The sequence below is a fragment of the Pygoscelis adeliae genome, unplaced genomic scaffold (genome assembly GCF_000699105.1).
Source record: "Pygoscelis adeliae isolate BGI_AS28 unplaced genomic scaffold, ASM69910v1 Scaffold18, whole genome shotgun sequence".
Classification (NCBI taxonomy): domain Eukaryota; kingdom Metazoa; phylum Chordata; class Aves; order Sphenisciformes; family Spheniscidae; genus Pygoscelis; species Pygoscelis adeliae.
The window spans coordinates 4,548,224-4,564,677 of record NW_008825558.1 but is presented as its reverse complement, the minus strand read 5'-3'; the positions used below and the strand labels follow the sequence as shown (position 1 = coordinate 4,564,677).

The 16,454-nt window shown below is 45.0% G+C and overlaps 1 protein-coding gene across 1 annotated transcript in view; it reads right to left on the bottom strand.

The window, feature by feature from the left end:
- The window catches only part of MTHFSD (methenyltetrahydrofolate synthetase domain containing), an 82,216-nt gene extending 69,462 nt beyond the window's left edge, over positions 1-12,754 (bottom strand). Inside the window, exon 1 of the mRNA XM_009332335.1 lies at positions 12,656-12,754. Within this exon, the coding sequence (XP_009330610.1) occupies positions 12,656-12,754 (99 nt within the window). The remainder of the gene's footprint in view (positions 1-12,655) is intronic.
- Positions 12,755-16,454: the final 3,700 nt, after the last annotated feature.

Sequence of the window (16,454 nt, the reverse complement as noted above, 5' to 3'; positions counted from 1 at the left end):
GCTTTCAAAATACTTACACAGTGTCTTTTTCCCCTCCCACAGGTGCACAGTAAGACATCGAAGGACTGGAGGACTCAAGCATAGCCTTGGAATTGGCTTTAACTATGGGCTGACACTGGCAAGCAAGCAATATTTGACAGAATGTTATTGCTGAAAGTAATGTAACAGAGTAGAATGTGTGCATCTTTGTGCAATGTTTTTGCTCTGTAAGATGCTGACCCAAAGTCCATTTTAAATCAATGATAGTCATTCTCATATCAACTATATTTGGGTGCAGCTGGCCAACAGTTTTTGATGGAGCAATTTTCCACCCGCACTGGAATGTTGTCTAAATTATATATCAAATGCAGTAATTTGGGAGAAATTTACAGCTTCCAAACAGGTGAGATGTAGAATTTTGGTTTTCCCACTTCTTTTTAATAATGGTAAGTCATTTTAATTTAATGCCATAAAAACATTTATTTTTGATTTTCTTCCTTTGACTCATTTTGGTCAACTTGTCCATTATGTTTAATAGCGTATTATTTTTACATTATGTTACATGTTCCCTGGGCCAACACTGGCATGCAGGGTGGAAACTTGTCCCTTTTACTTCTCTCCATCCTTTGCGGCGGTTTCCATCAGCTCGACACTGTTGAAACCAACTCTAGTGCTTCCTTTGCTGGGGCTTTTTAAAAGATTTCTCTTGGAGATGCTCTGCTGCACATTTCCAAGGCTCAGCTGTGGGCTGTCGTGTCAGGCTTGGCAGAAGTTGAGTGTTGCAATCGCAGCTGGTTCCTGAGCTGGATGTTAAAAACTGCCTCCACGAAGATGCTCTCCCTCCCAGCTCTGCTGCTGGAGCTGTGTGACCATGCACCCTTTGGCCGACGTTCGTCCCCCAGCATGCGGCTCGAGTCCCCCTCCTGGTGTAGGGTCCTACTTTCCCTTCCCACAGCATGAGAGCGTTTGCTATTTATCTGGCAGCTCGCTCCAGCTTTACCAGTGGGTTTTCAGTGCTTGCTGTGGGAATCGTGTGTCGTCCAGTGTGCATGCCCCCAAAATATTTAGATATCCAGAGAAGAGCTGGAAGAAGACGAATTCTCAAATCTCTTTGCTGGTGATGAAATCTTTCCATACACTGCCCTGACCTCCTTGCAGTCTTTTCCTTTTTTTTTTTTTTTTTTTTGGAAAACATCTCGTTTTCTGCCTAACCTTTCAGTGACTTGCCAGCTCTCACAGTCCCATATATTAACCGCTGAGATTATAGCTGCGTTGAAAAGTCTGAGGCTGCCCCTTTCTGATTTTCTTATGTTGCTAAGTTTAGGAAATGCCATGATCAGCCGTTCTAGCCTTGCTGTTACTTCTTTTTCGGGTCAGTCGGCCAATAATGCTCTGCCCAGGGAGGTGTGTGTTGGCATTTCCTGCTGCACAGGAAGCTCTTCTTATTTCTGAAGCTCTTTTGCTCTCCCAGGAGCTCCAGTTTTGCGAGCTGTCACTATATTTTGGGGAATTTTGATTCTATAGCAGTTAGGTAAGTGGTCAGGTTGTACAAAGAACTTATTCAAAATAAAAAACCTGTGCTTAAATAGCAGCTTAGGTTGGATTAGTGAATACGTGATGAAAAACAAAGACGTACATTTTGTCTCAAAAGGAAATAAAAATAAATTCATGCCATGGCTGACTGTGCATTGAGATCGCCTTAATGCTGTTGGCTTTTGCACACTGAGGGCAGCTGTGTGAATCCTTGAAAGCAAAGGTTGAGATTGTGTTCATTTTAAGAGGAATTGTCAAATGATCTTGCTTCAAGAAAGAGAAATCCAAAAGAGAAAATAAAACAAAAAAGGGCAGATCAGTCATCTTCCAGCTGCTCACAGTGCCCACGGAGCTGCAGAGGGTTTTGCAAGAGTTAAAAAAGAAACTTGTGGCTCAGAGCTCTGGAGTATCTGGAAACTGAACTGGAGCAAGTGTGCTGGAGACAGCACTGTATAAGGATAATATATGCTGCTCTGTAGTATTCGTCATGCTTCTTATGGTCTCTGGAGAAGACAGCTGTCATCCGTAGGTCTGTCAGTTGAGCACCTCCTTTCTCTGCTGTAAAAATCACTTTGAGAACAGAAAACTGATTAGTTTTCCCACTATTCCTAAAGAGTTTCTTGAGCTTTGCAGAATTAGAAAAAGACCCTTTCTGACAGTTATTCCAACATCATTCTTTGAGAGTAGGTTTAACTGAGCAGGGAAGGATAGTTGAGATTTGAAAAAAACATGCAAAAGTCTTGCCTTTCCTTTGGCGAAACCTTGCTGCTCTCATGGGCTCTGTTAGGAAATGTGAAGGATGAAGCAAGGGAGGGTCACAAGGTATGATGGAAAATGATCTGATGTGAGGTTGCCAACAGGTTTAAAATAACAGGTCAGTGTTCAGTGGGCTTCTGCGATAATCTCAGAAGAAAAAAGAAGACAAAAAAAGAGTAAGACGCTAAACCACTTAAACTGAGAGGAGAAAAAGGATATGTTATAATTAAGGGCCAATCAGACCGCTGGAGCTGAATATAAAGAAAGCGAGTAGATGAAGAGATAAGACAAGAAGTAATTAAACCTCTCCTTGATGACAGACGTGTTAGCTGCTGAGGAGGAGTGAAAGATGGGGTTTATGGATTGAAAGCAATTTCATTTGGGGGACACGTACTTCTCCTCTTCTGCCTTTTCTAAAACTTGACTTGCACATTGCAATGGAGGTCCCCATCTCTCTGTCGTCTCATCTCGACAAATCATGACCAGCCTCAAAACTGGGACTTGGAGAGTGCTTGCTGGTGGAGCAGGCAACACATTGTGACCAGTGTTGCAGCTGCGTAACCAAATGAATGAATGAATAACCGCCTGGCTTATGCATGCATTTTCTTCTCATACAACTTCATGGGCTGCAGCTGGTGCTGTTTGCAGACTTACAGACATCTCAGACATTTTGCAAAGAGTTGGTTAAGCAGGTGTTGAATCCCTGAGGGTGGCAGGAGGAGGGGGTTGGGTTAAGGTAATGTTACCCCCCTACTCAGCATCGGCAAATGGTACACATGCTTCTTGCGCAATGGGAGCTGTGTCCTTCCTTGCTCCAGACATAAATTTGTGTGCACGGTTGCAGCAAATGGGTGTGTAAACACAGCAGGAGACATCTATAATGTGAAAATGGCTAGGTAGGTACCTACAGAGCCATTCTGCATTCAAGCCACTGCGTTAGCTGGGCAGACTGAATAATTATATGCATTGATATGGGGAACCAGCTACGCAGGCAGGCTTTTTCTTTTAATGCAGACCAATGGCTTCCTGTTTTGGAAATCTTGCCTCTTCAGTGCACAAATGCATAGTTTTGTATGTGCATAATTTGTGGCTGTAATTTTAGAGGCTCATTAAATAACTTGGCTGTGGAAATCAAATTGCCTTTCATCAAAATCCAGCAAGAGCTGAACTAGTTCTGTCCATCACAGCAGCCCTTCTGGTCTTCGTTACATGGCTGAAAAGTACAAATGCAAATGGGGCTGCGGGTCTGTAGCACAGGAGGGAGAAACAGGGAGTTGAGAAGAGGGAATGATGCCGGCAACAGATTTTCAATAGCGAGTTAGTCATCTGAGGAGAAATGAGGGCTTCTCTGTTTTTCTGCCCAGGTAAGAAAGCTAAGGAAAGTCCTGAGCTGTGTGTTTGCACGGTGCTGCCCAAGACCATATGACACATATAGGAGCCCCATGGTGTCCGTCACTGCTCAGGGGACCTTCTGCCATCGGTAGTCAGCAAATCCAAGTCTGGGACGTGAGGAGTAAAACCCTGCAGGTACCGTCATACCAACACTTTCTCCACTATGAGTAACTGCAGTGGGCTTTTCTGGCAGGAGGCACCAGGCTTGGTGCTGTTTCTGGGATTGCTCCATTTGTATTGGAGAACACTATAAAATAACTTACCTGCTCATAAAGTCCAGATTTATTATCAGTGTAACATCATGGGGATGAGAATGAGAAACGAGTGCAGGTGAAGACTTAGATGGGGAGAGGCAGATGCTTTTTGATGTTCAACAACATTATCCAAAGTAGAGTGGAGATTTTTAAAAAATTTTATTTTAATCATTATATGAAAGTATTAGCACGCTGCTCTTTTTAAGTTGTATTCACACTAATATGAAAGGAACTACAAAACAAGAGGGGAAACCTACCTTCTGCTGTAGCAGTGCTGCTTGGTTTCTACCCCATATTCTTGCAGCTGACCAAAAACTCAGACCTTTTCTGGGGCTTCATCTTTATTCTGCACGACTAACAGCAACACAACTTCCTTCCCTCTAGCAACCCTCCCTTTTGTAATGATATTTACTTGGAGGAGAGAGTACGTTCAAAGACGCATTGGGAAAGAAGGAAAAACAAGAAGCGATTTCAAAAGGTCCTATGTCTAAAAGAAAAGTTTAAAAAAGGGAGACAAATAAAGAGATAAGACAGATGCTGTTTCCTGTGGAAGGGGAGACGGCTCTTTGGCAGCTGATGAAGAAGAGGTGGGATTCCCCCTTCCTCTGATCCCTTCCATTTGGGGTTTCAGGTGTCTTCTTCAGAAACTCAAAGGTCACACAGGGGACACCCCGCTCACCAGAAGGGCCATCGGGCTGCCAATGTGTCAGCCATTCAAAGACCGCTGACAGAGATAAGAATGCAGGAGAGGTGTAACTTAAGTGTCATCTTATAGCTACTAGGAGCTTAGATACACTTCAAAGGCAGGCGGCGGCGAAGCGGCCGCTCCGAGAGAAGGGAGCCAAACAGGCAGGCTTGAAAGCATGATTATGACTTATCGTGTTCCACCATGAATGTGTGAAAATGGGCAGGAGGGACTCTCACGCTGCAAGGTAAATGGCAATGATTTAAAGAGATGCTTTTCCTTCAGCAGTGACTGCCCTACTAGTAAATCTCTTTTAAAAACGAGCAGCCTCCTGAAGGAATGAGATGCCCTGCTTGTGAAGGCATGGGCAGGCTGCTCTCTTCTGCACCAGCCCCATGTAAAAAGATGAAATGCAGCAAGGGAGGCAGCCAAGAGATGTTCAAGATGGGAAGGAGCTCACCGGGGTGCCTTCTTCCACCTATATCAATCGGTCTGAACAGAACAGTTGTTTCATATTTCCCTGATGAAACATTGCATCTGATGCCATTATAGAGGTGCAGGACAGGAGAGCTTGTTCACCTTGGTGGCCAGTCACTAGCCTTCAAATCAGAGGAACAATATCTCCTGTTATCACATGCCCAAACTCTTAATTTCTTCCTGTCTTTTTTTTTTCCCCCCCCTCAATTTTTTTTTGGTGTGTGCCAAGCACATCCCTCAGCATCTACACGCTAGCCCCTGGACTTTTCAAAATAGCAAAGGAAGCAGAAACGACTCCAAGCTTTTATCTATGCTTTCAAAAGAATGCAAATCAGGAAACTCAACCTTAAAAGCTCGGGCTGGAAAGAGCATCGTCCCCATTGCAAAACATTTCACCTTTAATATATTCGAACCAGCCTATGAGACCATTTCTCTTGCCAAGACAACTTTTCCTCATTAACTGTTGGGTTCCAGGAACCTCTTGGCTTACTCTGAACTTTTCAGCACAGAAGCAGAATACTAATGTCCAGATCGCATAGATGAGAAATTAAATCACATTTCAATAGCGTGGCAAATGCTAAATGCTGATAAGGAGGAAAATCCCCAGAAAGAAACGCCACTACACCCGGGATTTCTGAAAGCAACCTGCAAAGGGAAAATCCTCATGACCGCATGTATTCACGCATGGGTTGAGTTTACACCTGCCCCTGCCACCCCATGGCTCCCATCGGAAGTGCGGTCCCGTGTTAATGCTGACCACAATCAATTTTAACTCGCGTTGATGCTCTTGGCTGCGAACTGGGGCTGCGATTCGCAATCCCTGAGATCTTTAGCTGTGATAACTAGATCTAGATGTGACTGCTAATCATTGTCCTGGAGCTTGGGGTTATACCTGATTGCTGGTGGTGGGAGCGAGGTTGGACCTGGACTTCTCATCAGCTGGGCTAAGAAAATGGAGAGGAAACACTTCCTATCCTGCTAGCAATGATTTATCCACATTGGCACTCACATGTCATCTGACATCCACCCTCTATTGTAGTATGAGAGGCAAGTCATGGGAGGAAGGCGTTGAAGAAACTGACGCCTAAAACCTGACTTCTAGCTCCATACTGAGATACTTCTATGAGTCATCTTAATTTCCTTACAAGTCTTTATTAGATGCCTACACGCTGATTTAGAAATACAGTTTTGAGCACCCACTCAAAAAAATTTTGGGCAAAGCTTCTCCGTACCTCAGTTTCACCACCTGCAAAAATGGGGCAAGAAATAGGAATCGCCGAGGGGCAGGTGCCGTGCAAACGCCTTTGCTAAACGGCCAGGGTTTGCTCACAGTGCCCGGCAGGGATTTGTGCCACAGCAGCTGAAGTGTCCGTGCTGTGGAGGAGGGAGACTTTAAAACGGGGCAGGGCAGGAAACTGTGGGAAGCCTGAGTTTAATCTGCTCCGTTTGTGAGTCAGAGCCCTAAATCTTCACATCTTCCAAGGCTTTTGCGCTGTTGCCACGTTGGCTACGGCCAGCCAGCTTTCTGGTTTGCCCGACTTAATTTATGTCAAGGCCAGTTTTCATCTTTTTCACATCTACTAATGAGATAAAAGTGGTCCGTGTTCCTTCATCCTTTCCCGGAGAGGTACAACGGCACCCAGTGAGAGCAGGGCTGGCTGGATCTCTGTTTCTACCTAGACAGGGAAAAGACAAAGAGAGAGTTTGTTTAAAGTGGAGCAACACATAAACAAAGTCCATTTAAGTAAGCTGGCAATAAAAATGCCGGCAGCCAGCTCGCTCTCGCTCACGAGAAGCCTTTGCATTTGTCTCATTTTTTAATCTAATTTTGCAACTGTAAAAATGCGGTGGAAATGAGAATCTGGCAAAAACTACAAGCTCAGTCCCTCAGATAGGGAGCTGAGAATGTCTGCAACAATTAGACGTCTATAAATCTCAGCATGTCTCTCCTAATTACTCCAACAGGAAAGCATTTAGTTATGTAATCAGGATACCCTATTTGACACAGGCACACATGTACCCCGAACACTAACCTTAACCTGGTTATCTCGCTTTGTTTCTGAACTAGTTAAATATAGATGCAGACAGACAGACCCGTCTGCGCAAACAGAGAACATGATGTGTGGGAAAGTAACCTGGTGTTGAACCTGTACCATCGCCTTCCCCAGCTGCAATAAGCCGCTTGGTTGGAGCTGTCTTTTACAGGCTATTTCTTCCCGATCAGATGCAATTTGTTAATTTGCTGTCATTTATTTGACCAATTTGCCTTCTTATTCAGGCTTGGGTGTGATTTATTTCTGAGGGGTATAGCTGAGTTCATGCCACTCTTTTCTTCTACAGATTTATCCTACCTAAACACAGCTTTTTTAGGGGATATTAGTTGCACATAAATCCTGTAACAGCCCTGTAAGTAGCAGACAAACTCTTTTTAGCCTTGATTATAGCCCTGATCCCAATTAAACAGGGACACACCGAGTATCTCAGTTTGACCCGCTGCATTTTAAGGGTTTTCCAGGGAGAAAGAGGCATCGTGTCCTCACTGGGTGCTAAGTCCTCAGTGCCAACTGGGTTCCCCCTAAACGCGCTTGTCCTGGGCTGCATTGCTGGCTCTTGTAGGCACAGCCTATGACCCTCCTGGGAGCCTAGCTCTTCCTGGCCCTTTTATGGCTCCGATTAGCATCGGTTAAAAGTTTCCCATTGACCTCAGCGTCTCCCGGCGTTCCAGCCCTGCGTGTGCACGGGCAAATCCTTGCCCCCGTGAAAAACCCAACCGTCTCGCTCTGAGAAAGTGCCGAATTAGCTTGTGCTGGTGCAGGTGGGACTGGTGCCAGCTCTGCAAAGGGAGCTTCGCCCAGCGGAGATTGGCCTGTGAGGAGCAGGAAAAGGAGTCACTCGCTGACGGCAGAGGTCAGGAGCTTGTTAATGTCGCTCCCTTTTAACGTCGTGGGCAGTTGCGGGACTATTTTAATTCCATTTCTCCAAAGAGCATGGCGGGGGGAAGGAGTGACAGCTGAACCACGTGTGTTTGGGAGAGGGTGTCTCTGAAAAGTGAGGTAGGAGCAAGGACATGGGCAGCCCTGCTTTCATGCTGGTGTTTCCCTCCCTGCAGCTCTGCCACTTTAGCTGCTTGCCTGGGGATGATCTGGGGAGAAAACAGCTTTTTGTAATAATATGATACCCTTATATGTGCTTTCTTCTATAGAGGCTTTATACCAGTCTTTTTTTTTGCTTTGGTTTTCCCCTAAGATGGATGTAAAAAGCGATTTACACTGAAATATATCTGCCTGCAGCTTGTATAGAAATTAATTTAACAGTAGGAAAGCTTTCTGAAAGTACTAATACTCACCTGACTGGTTAGCTTTCGGATTTTTTTGGATGTTTCACGTTCCACATATTCCCCCATTTATAGGGACATCCCGACAGATATGGTGTAGAAGGTACATAGCCCAAATTATTAAGCTGGCATTTATATGAAATAATTTATTTAACTGTGATTAGTGACATAAAAGTAATAGGACAGTGGAGAGGGAGAATTGCAAGAGGAAGCTCTTTCAGTTTAGAGCCTCGTACATCCTCTCTTCTGCTCCTTCCCTCCTCTCCTTCCCTGCAGCCCCACATCTGGTTCTCTATCAAGAGCCCGTGCCAGCGGAGGATACGACTATCAGTTGTATTTGATCATATGGGTAACTTCTTGAAATTGTTACTACATTTTTAAATTAACAAAGCAAACAGTGAAAATCAGAGGGTTTGGCAGAGGACAAAGAAACCGCATCTCTCCCTACTCTTAGCTACATGTCATAACAAAACACTGGGCCAGATAATTAAGACAGTTTCTAAAAATGTCCCCATGATAGTTGCCAGGGTATCTGTCTCTCTGAGCATACACATGAGCATATCTGCAAGAGTTGCTTTAGTGCTTTATTTTAAAATAAGCTGATTCATTTTTTTTTTTGTAATCCAGTGCATCAGCAACAAATACTGCCTTTGCTCCTAAGAAAAACGAGAAAGATTTTCTTTTCCTTAGGAGATGAGAAACCACTGTAAACATATACAGAGCCACAAAAGAAGGTATCTCCTCCCTTTTGGATTTGTTCGGTGTGACATCTGGGTGGGTTTATCTGATTGCAAACAGTTGCGGAGGGGCTTAGCAGGTTACCAGCCATCAGCTGAGCCGTAATAACCCACAGGGCACTGCAGGCATGGCTGTGCGTGCTGCCAAGAAAGTGGTTTAACATAACTCGGGACAACTCAAGACTAGGAAAGAAGCTTGTAAAACGATATTCTGAGCTATTTCACTTTTCCGATTCCTACAATTATTTACTCTTATTTTTCCTCAGTGTTTCTACAGGTGCATTGACATTTCACTGGGACCAGCGGAATGACTCCTCTAACTTCAGCGGGCTTCTCAGCGGTTCCTAAGCCCATCAAAGATGCTGCTATGTATCACATACAGTATAACTTTCAAAAGTAATTTCAAATTCTTACTGACAATGTCAGAAAACTGGAGAATTCAGTTTGTAAAAAAAGCATGGTATATCATATCACCCATAGTATTTCGATGGAATCTCACTAAATAACATCCTTTATGGTGAGCTTAATGTATCGTAACACGGCTGGCTTTCCAACAGCCAGCTAATATCATCTCTTAGGAATTTATTGTGAGTGTACTATGTCCTGTAATACTTTTTATGTCAGGTTGTTAATCGTAGCAACTAGGATGTGTCGAATGCACGTTTGTATATGAAATATTAATTTGACACTGACTTTTGCCACTCAAAGGGGGAGAAACCGAGTATCATTATCCAATGCCATCAGCAAAGCTGGCTTTAGCGCATTACAAAGGGCTGCAGGAGATAAGATAACAAACATTGCAGTCAGGAGGTGACATAAACCCTTACACTTGTTTTTAGGAAAAGACTTGCACAGCCCTCATGTTGTATTTTTTAATGCCCAGCATACATTTCCTTCTGATCCATCTTTCCATCTGTCTGCTCAGTTTAATTGCTCCGTTGTGGGTTTTATACTATGTTTCTCACTGTATTATTTTAATGATCCTTTGACTGAGTCAGACTGGAAGAATCCCATAAACGTTAGTGACACTGTGGGTGATGTAGATGGGCACAAATCAGCCTGCAGCCTTGCTCGCAATTCTTCCCGGGGTTCCCAGGGGAAGGCAAACAGTTTCAAGATTTGACCTACAAAAACTCGGCGCGGGCTTGAACGGAGCCCTACGAAAGCAGGCATCGGGGAAGCACCACAGATAGTCTCCCTGGTCCAGCTGATAGATTGTTTCCAACAGCTTTTCTAGCCTGACCATGGCCATTCTCGCTTGAAAAGCATAAAACGTCTCTGCCAGGTGCTGGTGCCAGGCGGCTCTGTGGAGCGCGCACCGGAGACTGCAGCAGAAACACCAGGAGACAGGAGGGGAAGGACAGCCAGTTAAAACATGTTTTCAATCAGCTTGACTATTCAGACGGGGAGATGCATGTTACATAAATGGACTGAGCCAACCCAGAAACGAAAACACTTTCGGCAAGGGAGTGAAGGAAAGAAAAACAGTTTCACCTGCTGCTCTCTTTAGGCGAAAGCTGCTGACAGAGCAGCGTGCGGCACGTTGGAAGAAGCAGGTAAAGGCAGAGCTGGAGCGGGTGCTGCGTGGCAGGTTTATTCAGGATGCTCCTGGCCAGCCATGGTGTTGCATGAGCTCTCCCAGCATTAATGCAATAGCTGGACATTTTTTTTCGCCCCGCCTTAGCTCCGGCGTCGTGTCAGCAGCATCAGCTGTAGCGCTCAGCATAGCTTCGTTTCATAGACTTATCTATCAGTTATAACAAGCAACTCTGCAACATCTGTTTCTAATTATTTTCCCCCAAATAATTAGGAATCCCTGAGAACTGTGGGATCCATGCTGAAGTGCCAGGTCTCGCGCAGCCCAGGTGATGGGGCAGGGAGGACCGATAGCAGCACATGCACGTGCTGGCGGCTGCAGTGGTCCCAGGAGATGTGGGGAGGGCGGGTGGCAGCCCCCTGTGAAAGGGGTTTTTGAGCACTCTCTGGCTGGATGTCATGGGCAAAAGGAGGGGACATTGCCACCCCACCCTGTTGCTACCGCTTGTGCGAGGCTCAGCCTGGCACATTGTTCTGGGGAGCACCATCAGATGAGTTGAGATGTGGAGGGTGACACCAACTTTGTGATTTCTGGTGGGATCTCGGTGCCAAGTCGGTGCAGACAAATCCCTGCACTCGTGGTACGTACCGCTGGAAGCACAGATGCCTGCTGGGCTGATGCGCTGCCTGGATTAGCCAGTGGTTGGGCAGGGGTTTTGTGGTGCTCAGTTCTGGGCTGAGGCACCTCAACAGCTGGAGAGACAGTGATCAAGGTTTAAACACGTCCTGGTGAGGATTTAGTGCTTACTACTAGTTGAACATTTGGGAGGAAGGAAGGGGTACCATGCTGATGCTGCACACACTGATGTAATTTTGCCCGCTCCAGTAGGGCTTATGTGCCTGGTTTATACTGACACAGTTGAAATGTGAATCACACCTATTATTTATGCATTTGTATTAGTAGTAATTTTGCTTTTTTTTCCCTAAAACTCATCATAAAGAACAAAAGAGAAAGATATAAGTAACACATTTTCAAATGTTCTTTCCTAGTGACTTACTTGGCCTGACATTGGAAATGAATTATTTTCCATTGTACCAGTGACCCCTGTTGTGTGTTCTATTAACACCACATGTTAAACTTTTATATTTTTAGTAAACCATGACCTTGTACATTCTCTGTCATTTCCCACTGGCATAAGTACAACACATGTGGTATGAAAGCTAACGGTTTTCATTTGTATACAGTACTTTTATATCTCAGGCTTGTATGAAAGCACACAGGTCATGGTAATCAGGGCATCCTAGGATTTTACCAAACAGTCACAACAAAGTGTATGTGTTTTCAAAAAACATATTTTTGGCATAATGCTCTCTTATGTGTTGTGCAAATCCAGATGAAAATGGGATCTTGAAAGGCTGTGTTAAATTTTTTGATCGTGCTAATCCAAACAACTGTCTCCAACACATGCATAAGCAGAAGGAAGTCTATAAAATGTCAGGTTTGTTCTAAATATCTGCAGAACAAATGTGGCTCAGGAACATGACCAAGTGTGCAGGCCTCTTAAGATAAAAGATGATGTCACATAGGTTCGATATTTTATTTCATCAAATGGTAACATTGTTCTAGACATCTAAAAAATTATGGATGATTTATGAATAGAGCCCAGGGTGTGGAAGAAACAATAATTCCTTCCAGTTGCCCAAATATTCCTTTTCATTTTTTTCTTTTTCTCTTTTTGTAGCCTGCACTTTTTAGATGTGAGTTTTAGGCGCACTGGCGTGCACTCTCAGCACATGCCTGCTCACACACAGAAACGTGGTCGCATGTGTAAATGCTGACCTATGTGGTCATTTGTGCTTTTTCACTGAAACCCAGCCTGCTCTGTAGGCACTTTCCAGTACTGATCCATCTCCCTTTCTGTGCTGATCCACAGGGCTTTCTGAATCATTATTGTTTCCAATAAGAACTCACGTTAAAAGAAAAAAAGGTTAAAGTCAGGTTGAGGTTATCCTCAGTTGCTTTGCTGGACTCAAGGTCAAGACACACAGCATCATCCAGGACCGAGAACATTGCGGGTCTCCATGAGCCAACGTAGGGTTAGCAGTTAATGAAATGGAAAAAAAGACCAAAATGATTTACCCATCATACGACAGCACTTGCTCCCCTGTTCCCTGTTGAGCCTCGGTGGTTTCTCCACCTGGGTACCTCAAATCTGTGCCTTTTTTGTGTGATGGACATCAGGAGCTCAAACCTTTTCTAGATGGGCTCTTGCAGCGTGACCAGCCTTGGAGCCATGCTCCTCTGGGAGTCCACCTGCTATTTGCTTTCCTCTATTTTCCACCCATCACCTGTGTGTTGGTAGCACCTCTCAGCACGTGGACTGCTCTTGGTCATCGGCGGCGAAGTGGCCGGTTGTCCCCTGCATCCCATGCCCCTGAGATGCTGTCTCAGACTTCCTAGCTGGCAGCTTCACATTACAACATGACATAATTGTGTTTGCGATGTAACACCATGTCTGCCAGGACAAACTTGCAATGTTTGGCTCGGGACCAGCCAGGCTCGGATTTTATTTATGACAAATAACTATTGGCTCAACTATCCCGTAAGGATTCCTTTTTGTCTCCTCCTTGTCCTGCGGCCATTGGGTAATGATCGGAGAGTTTCTAACATAAAAGAACACTCCCCGATAGTAAAACCTTAAAAAAAATTTGCATTTACAGTCATCCTGTGTGGTAAGGCTTTTTTCTTCAATTTGCCTTTTAGGATTTTGCCCAGAGTGGTGTTTAAAGTTCTCCCAGCCCTCAAGTCAGAAAACAAACCAAATTTACCCTGTGTTGCGTGCAGAGGACCAGGTAGGTGGGGAACACATATATAGGGAAAAAACATGATTGCTCAGAGAAACAACCTCTGCCTGGTGCACAGCCATTGCCCTATAGCCACCCTGCGCAGCTGAGCTGGCTGGGCTGGGAGATGATTTTTAGCACAGAAATAGCTCGGGATTCCTTTACGCCTTATTCCTTTGTGCCTTGAAGGTCTGCTTTCATTACCCGCTCACAGACATCGAAGCATGGCGAGGCTGTACAGACACATGGTTTTGATCCATGGGGACCATTCCTCATCACTCGTCCTGTCCCATGCTCTCAGGATTGCCCTGGTTTTGGGGTGTTTCCCCTCCAGATCCTTTGCTGGGTTCATATTTTTACGTCTGATTTGCCAAGAAAATAACAATGTCACTCTCCCGAGTCCCTTGCAGTCTCAGAAAGTCCATAATGGAAGAGGAGAAGTCGATGTACTGGTGGAGATAACCAGAAAAACAGATTATTTCATGGATCCCAGTTATAAATATAATATAAAATAATAGCTAATAAATAAAGGGATTTCAGCATGTCTTCTGTGTAATGACAAACAAACAAAACCAACTCCATTTATCTAATGGGTTTGAAAGTGTGACTTGTCAGAGATGGGGGGAAATCTCCCGTCAGCAGAGATAGTGAGAAGAATGGCAGAGAGAAATACAGCCAGGAAATGGAGGAGGAATGAAGAGGAAGTGTAGCAGAGAGAAAAAAAAACCCACCAAACCAAACTAAGGAGATTACAGGGAAAAAAAACCCAAAACAATGCCAAGGGGGAAATAGGAGAGAGAACTGTGGCTATATATGAAATGTAGGATGTAGGGTACTCACCCCTCCAGGGTGTATATTTGTGTATGTAGGAGGGGTGATAGAGTTTTTCATTTCCTAATACATACTTCAAGTTGCCTGTGCTTGGAAAATTGATATGATTTAAAAAAAGAAAAGAAAAAGCTGAATCATCGGTGACTAAAAGAAGACATGGACTGAAATTATAGGAAAGAACTGTTTATTAAAGGCAGCTAGTCTGAGGGACTAATTAATCCTTCAGCCAGACCCAAAGGCTGAGATGTTGTCAGCTGCTGAGCTACATGAGTACCTGTAGCAGATTGGTCAGGGCTTGCTATTCAGACTTAAAAGACTGCTCTGCTCTTGGGGGTCTCTGGGAAAAAGCAGAAGGACGTGAAGATCTCTTCACTGGGTCACCAGGTCTGTAGAGATGCTCACTTACGTTGCAGCCTTTCTGAAAGTCGTTTCTGAAGCAAAGCCACCCCTGCCCAACACAAATCCCAAACTGCCTCCATTGCCTACCTCGGCCCGGTCCTGGGGACCGATGATGAAGATGCTCTCATCAGAGAGCAGCTTCACAGAGGGCTTGCTTCCCCCTTGTCTGGGGATTTTCCTGACTCGGCGATGCCGCTTGGGATGGCAGAGCCAGCCCCAGCACGCCGCATTGGCGGGCTGGTGGGTGCTCTCCAAGGGCAGCCCGCTGGCTCCCGGCGAGCGCGCCTCGAATGACACAAACCACACTAGGACTTGATGAATAACAGAACATCAAGTCAGACAGACACTGGCTGGCTTTTCCACTGTAGCTCTCCCCCTACTATTATTTATATACCGTTTCACTTGCTTACATGTAACTTAAAACCAGCCCAATGTCAGCAGCCCAATCCAACAGTGGGCCAATTAGCCTGGAGTAGCCCTCGCTTTCTTTCCTTCTCTCCTTCTCCCGCTTTCTCCCTTCGCTTTTGCGTGCAGGAATAAGGCTGGCTACTGTTAGGCATTCCATGTCTCAGCCGAGAAAAGCCTGTGTGCCAGTTCAGTGGCTGAATATGGGCCCTGTTTATTTTTTCAGAGTGGCAATTTTCAAGGGATTGGAATAGTTGTTAAAATTAGCGTAAAGAATTTAAGCCACAGAAAGGTCCTTTCACCTTATTCTTCAAAAAGCCAGTTGTTTTCCAGAGTGCCCGCCCATTCCAATTCGGCTGAAAGCCTCAATTTCCATCTGGGAATAGAAATCACAGCCCTCAGACCCCAAAGCAGCACATGGGCAGGTTTTAGTGGGATCAGGCTCATTTCCGCGTGTCTGAATGGCACCTGCTGGGGGGAGAGCATCGAAATCCATCCCTCGGAAAGGTTGAGCAAACCCAGCCAAGCAGAAAAGCAACCGGAGGGAATGGCATGCTCTCGTGCTGCTCAGAGAGGATGCCAAGTGGCTAACAAATCTCTACCTCGCCATCAACAGAAGTAAACATCCCCTTCAGGACTGACGGCTTTTGACATCCCGGGGTCTGTGCAGCATCAGGATGGAGGGAGGTGATGCTTTCCGACAGCTCCGCATGACGGCTGGCCAGATCCCCTTCCCGTGGGTGGAAAGAAATAGGGATTCCCTAGCAGTTTGCCAGCAGTAAAATGGGATCCTTCGTATCTGCTCAGAGTCCCGGAGCCTTTCTCTCCTACCGGGAAAGCATTGCTCTGTACCAGTCTCTTAGCGAGTCAGTGCTGTGGGCAGAGGGTTTCATTTTGAGTCAGGCTGTTTGCTTTGTTTTGGAAAATGAATGGCAGATAAGCAGTCTGGAAACGCAAAGGTTTGGTTCAGTTACTCCAAAGTTGCTTATTTAAATTCTGGCCAAGGTCTCTTGAGTCAGCAAAACTCAGCGGGAGCGCTCATAAAAATAGGGTCTCTTTTGAAAATTCACATGCTTCCTGTTTGTGCAAACACTGTGAGAACTGGCTTTCCCATGGCATGTCTGCACTGGAACCAGGAAGTAGACGGGAATTTGGAAACAAGAAATAATTGCTAAAAAAAAAAAGAGAAAGATAATCACATTTCTTTTTCCCTTTCGAGCTCTGAAAGAAAGTTTTGTTTAGTTTCTCATCCTGTTAGTCAACTGCCCTTAACCAGGTTCCATTGCTCCAAC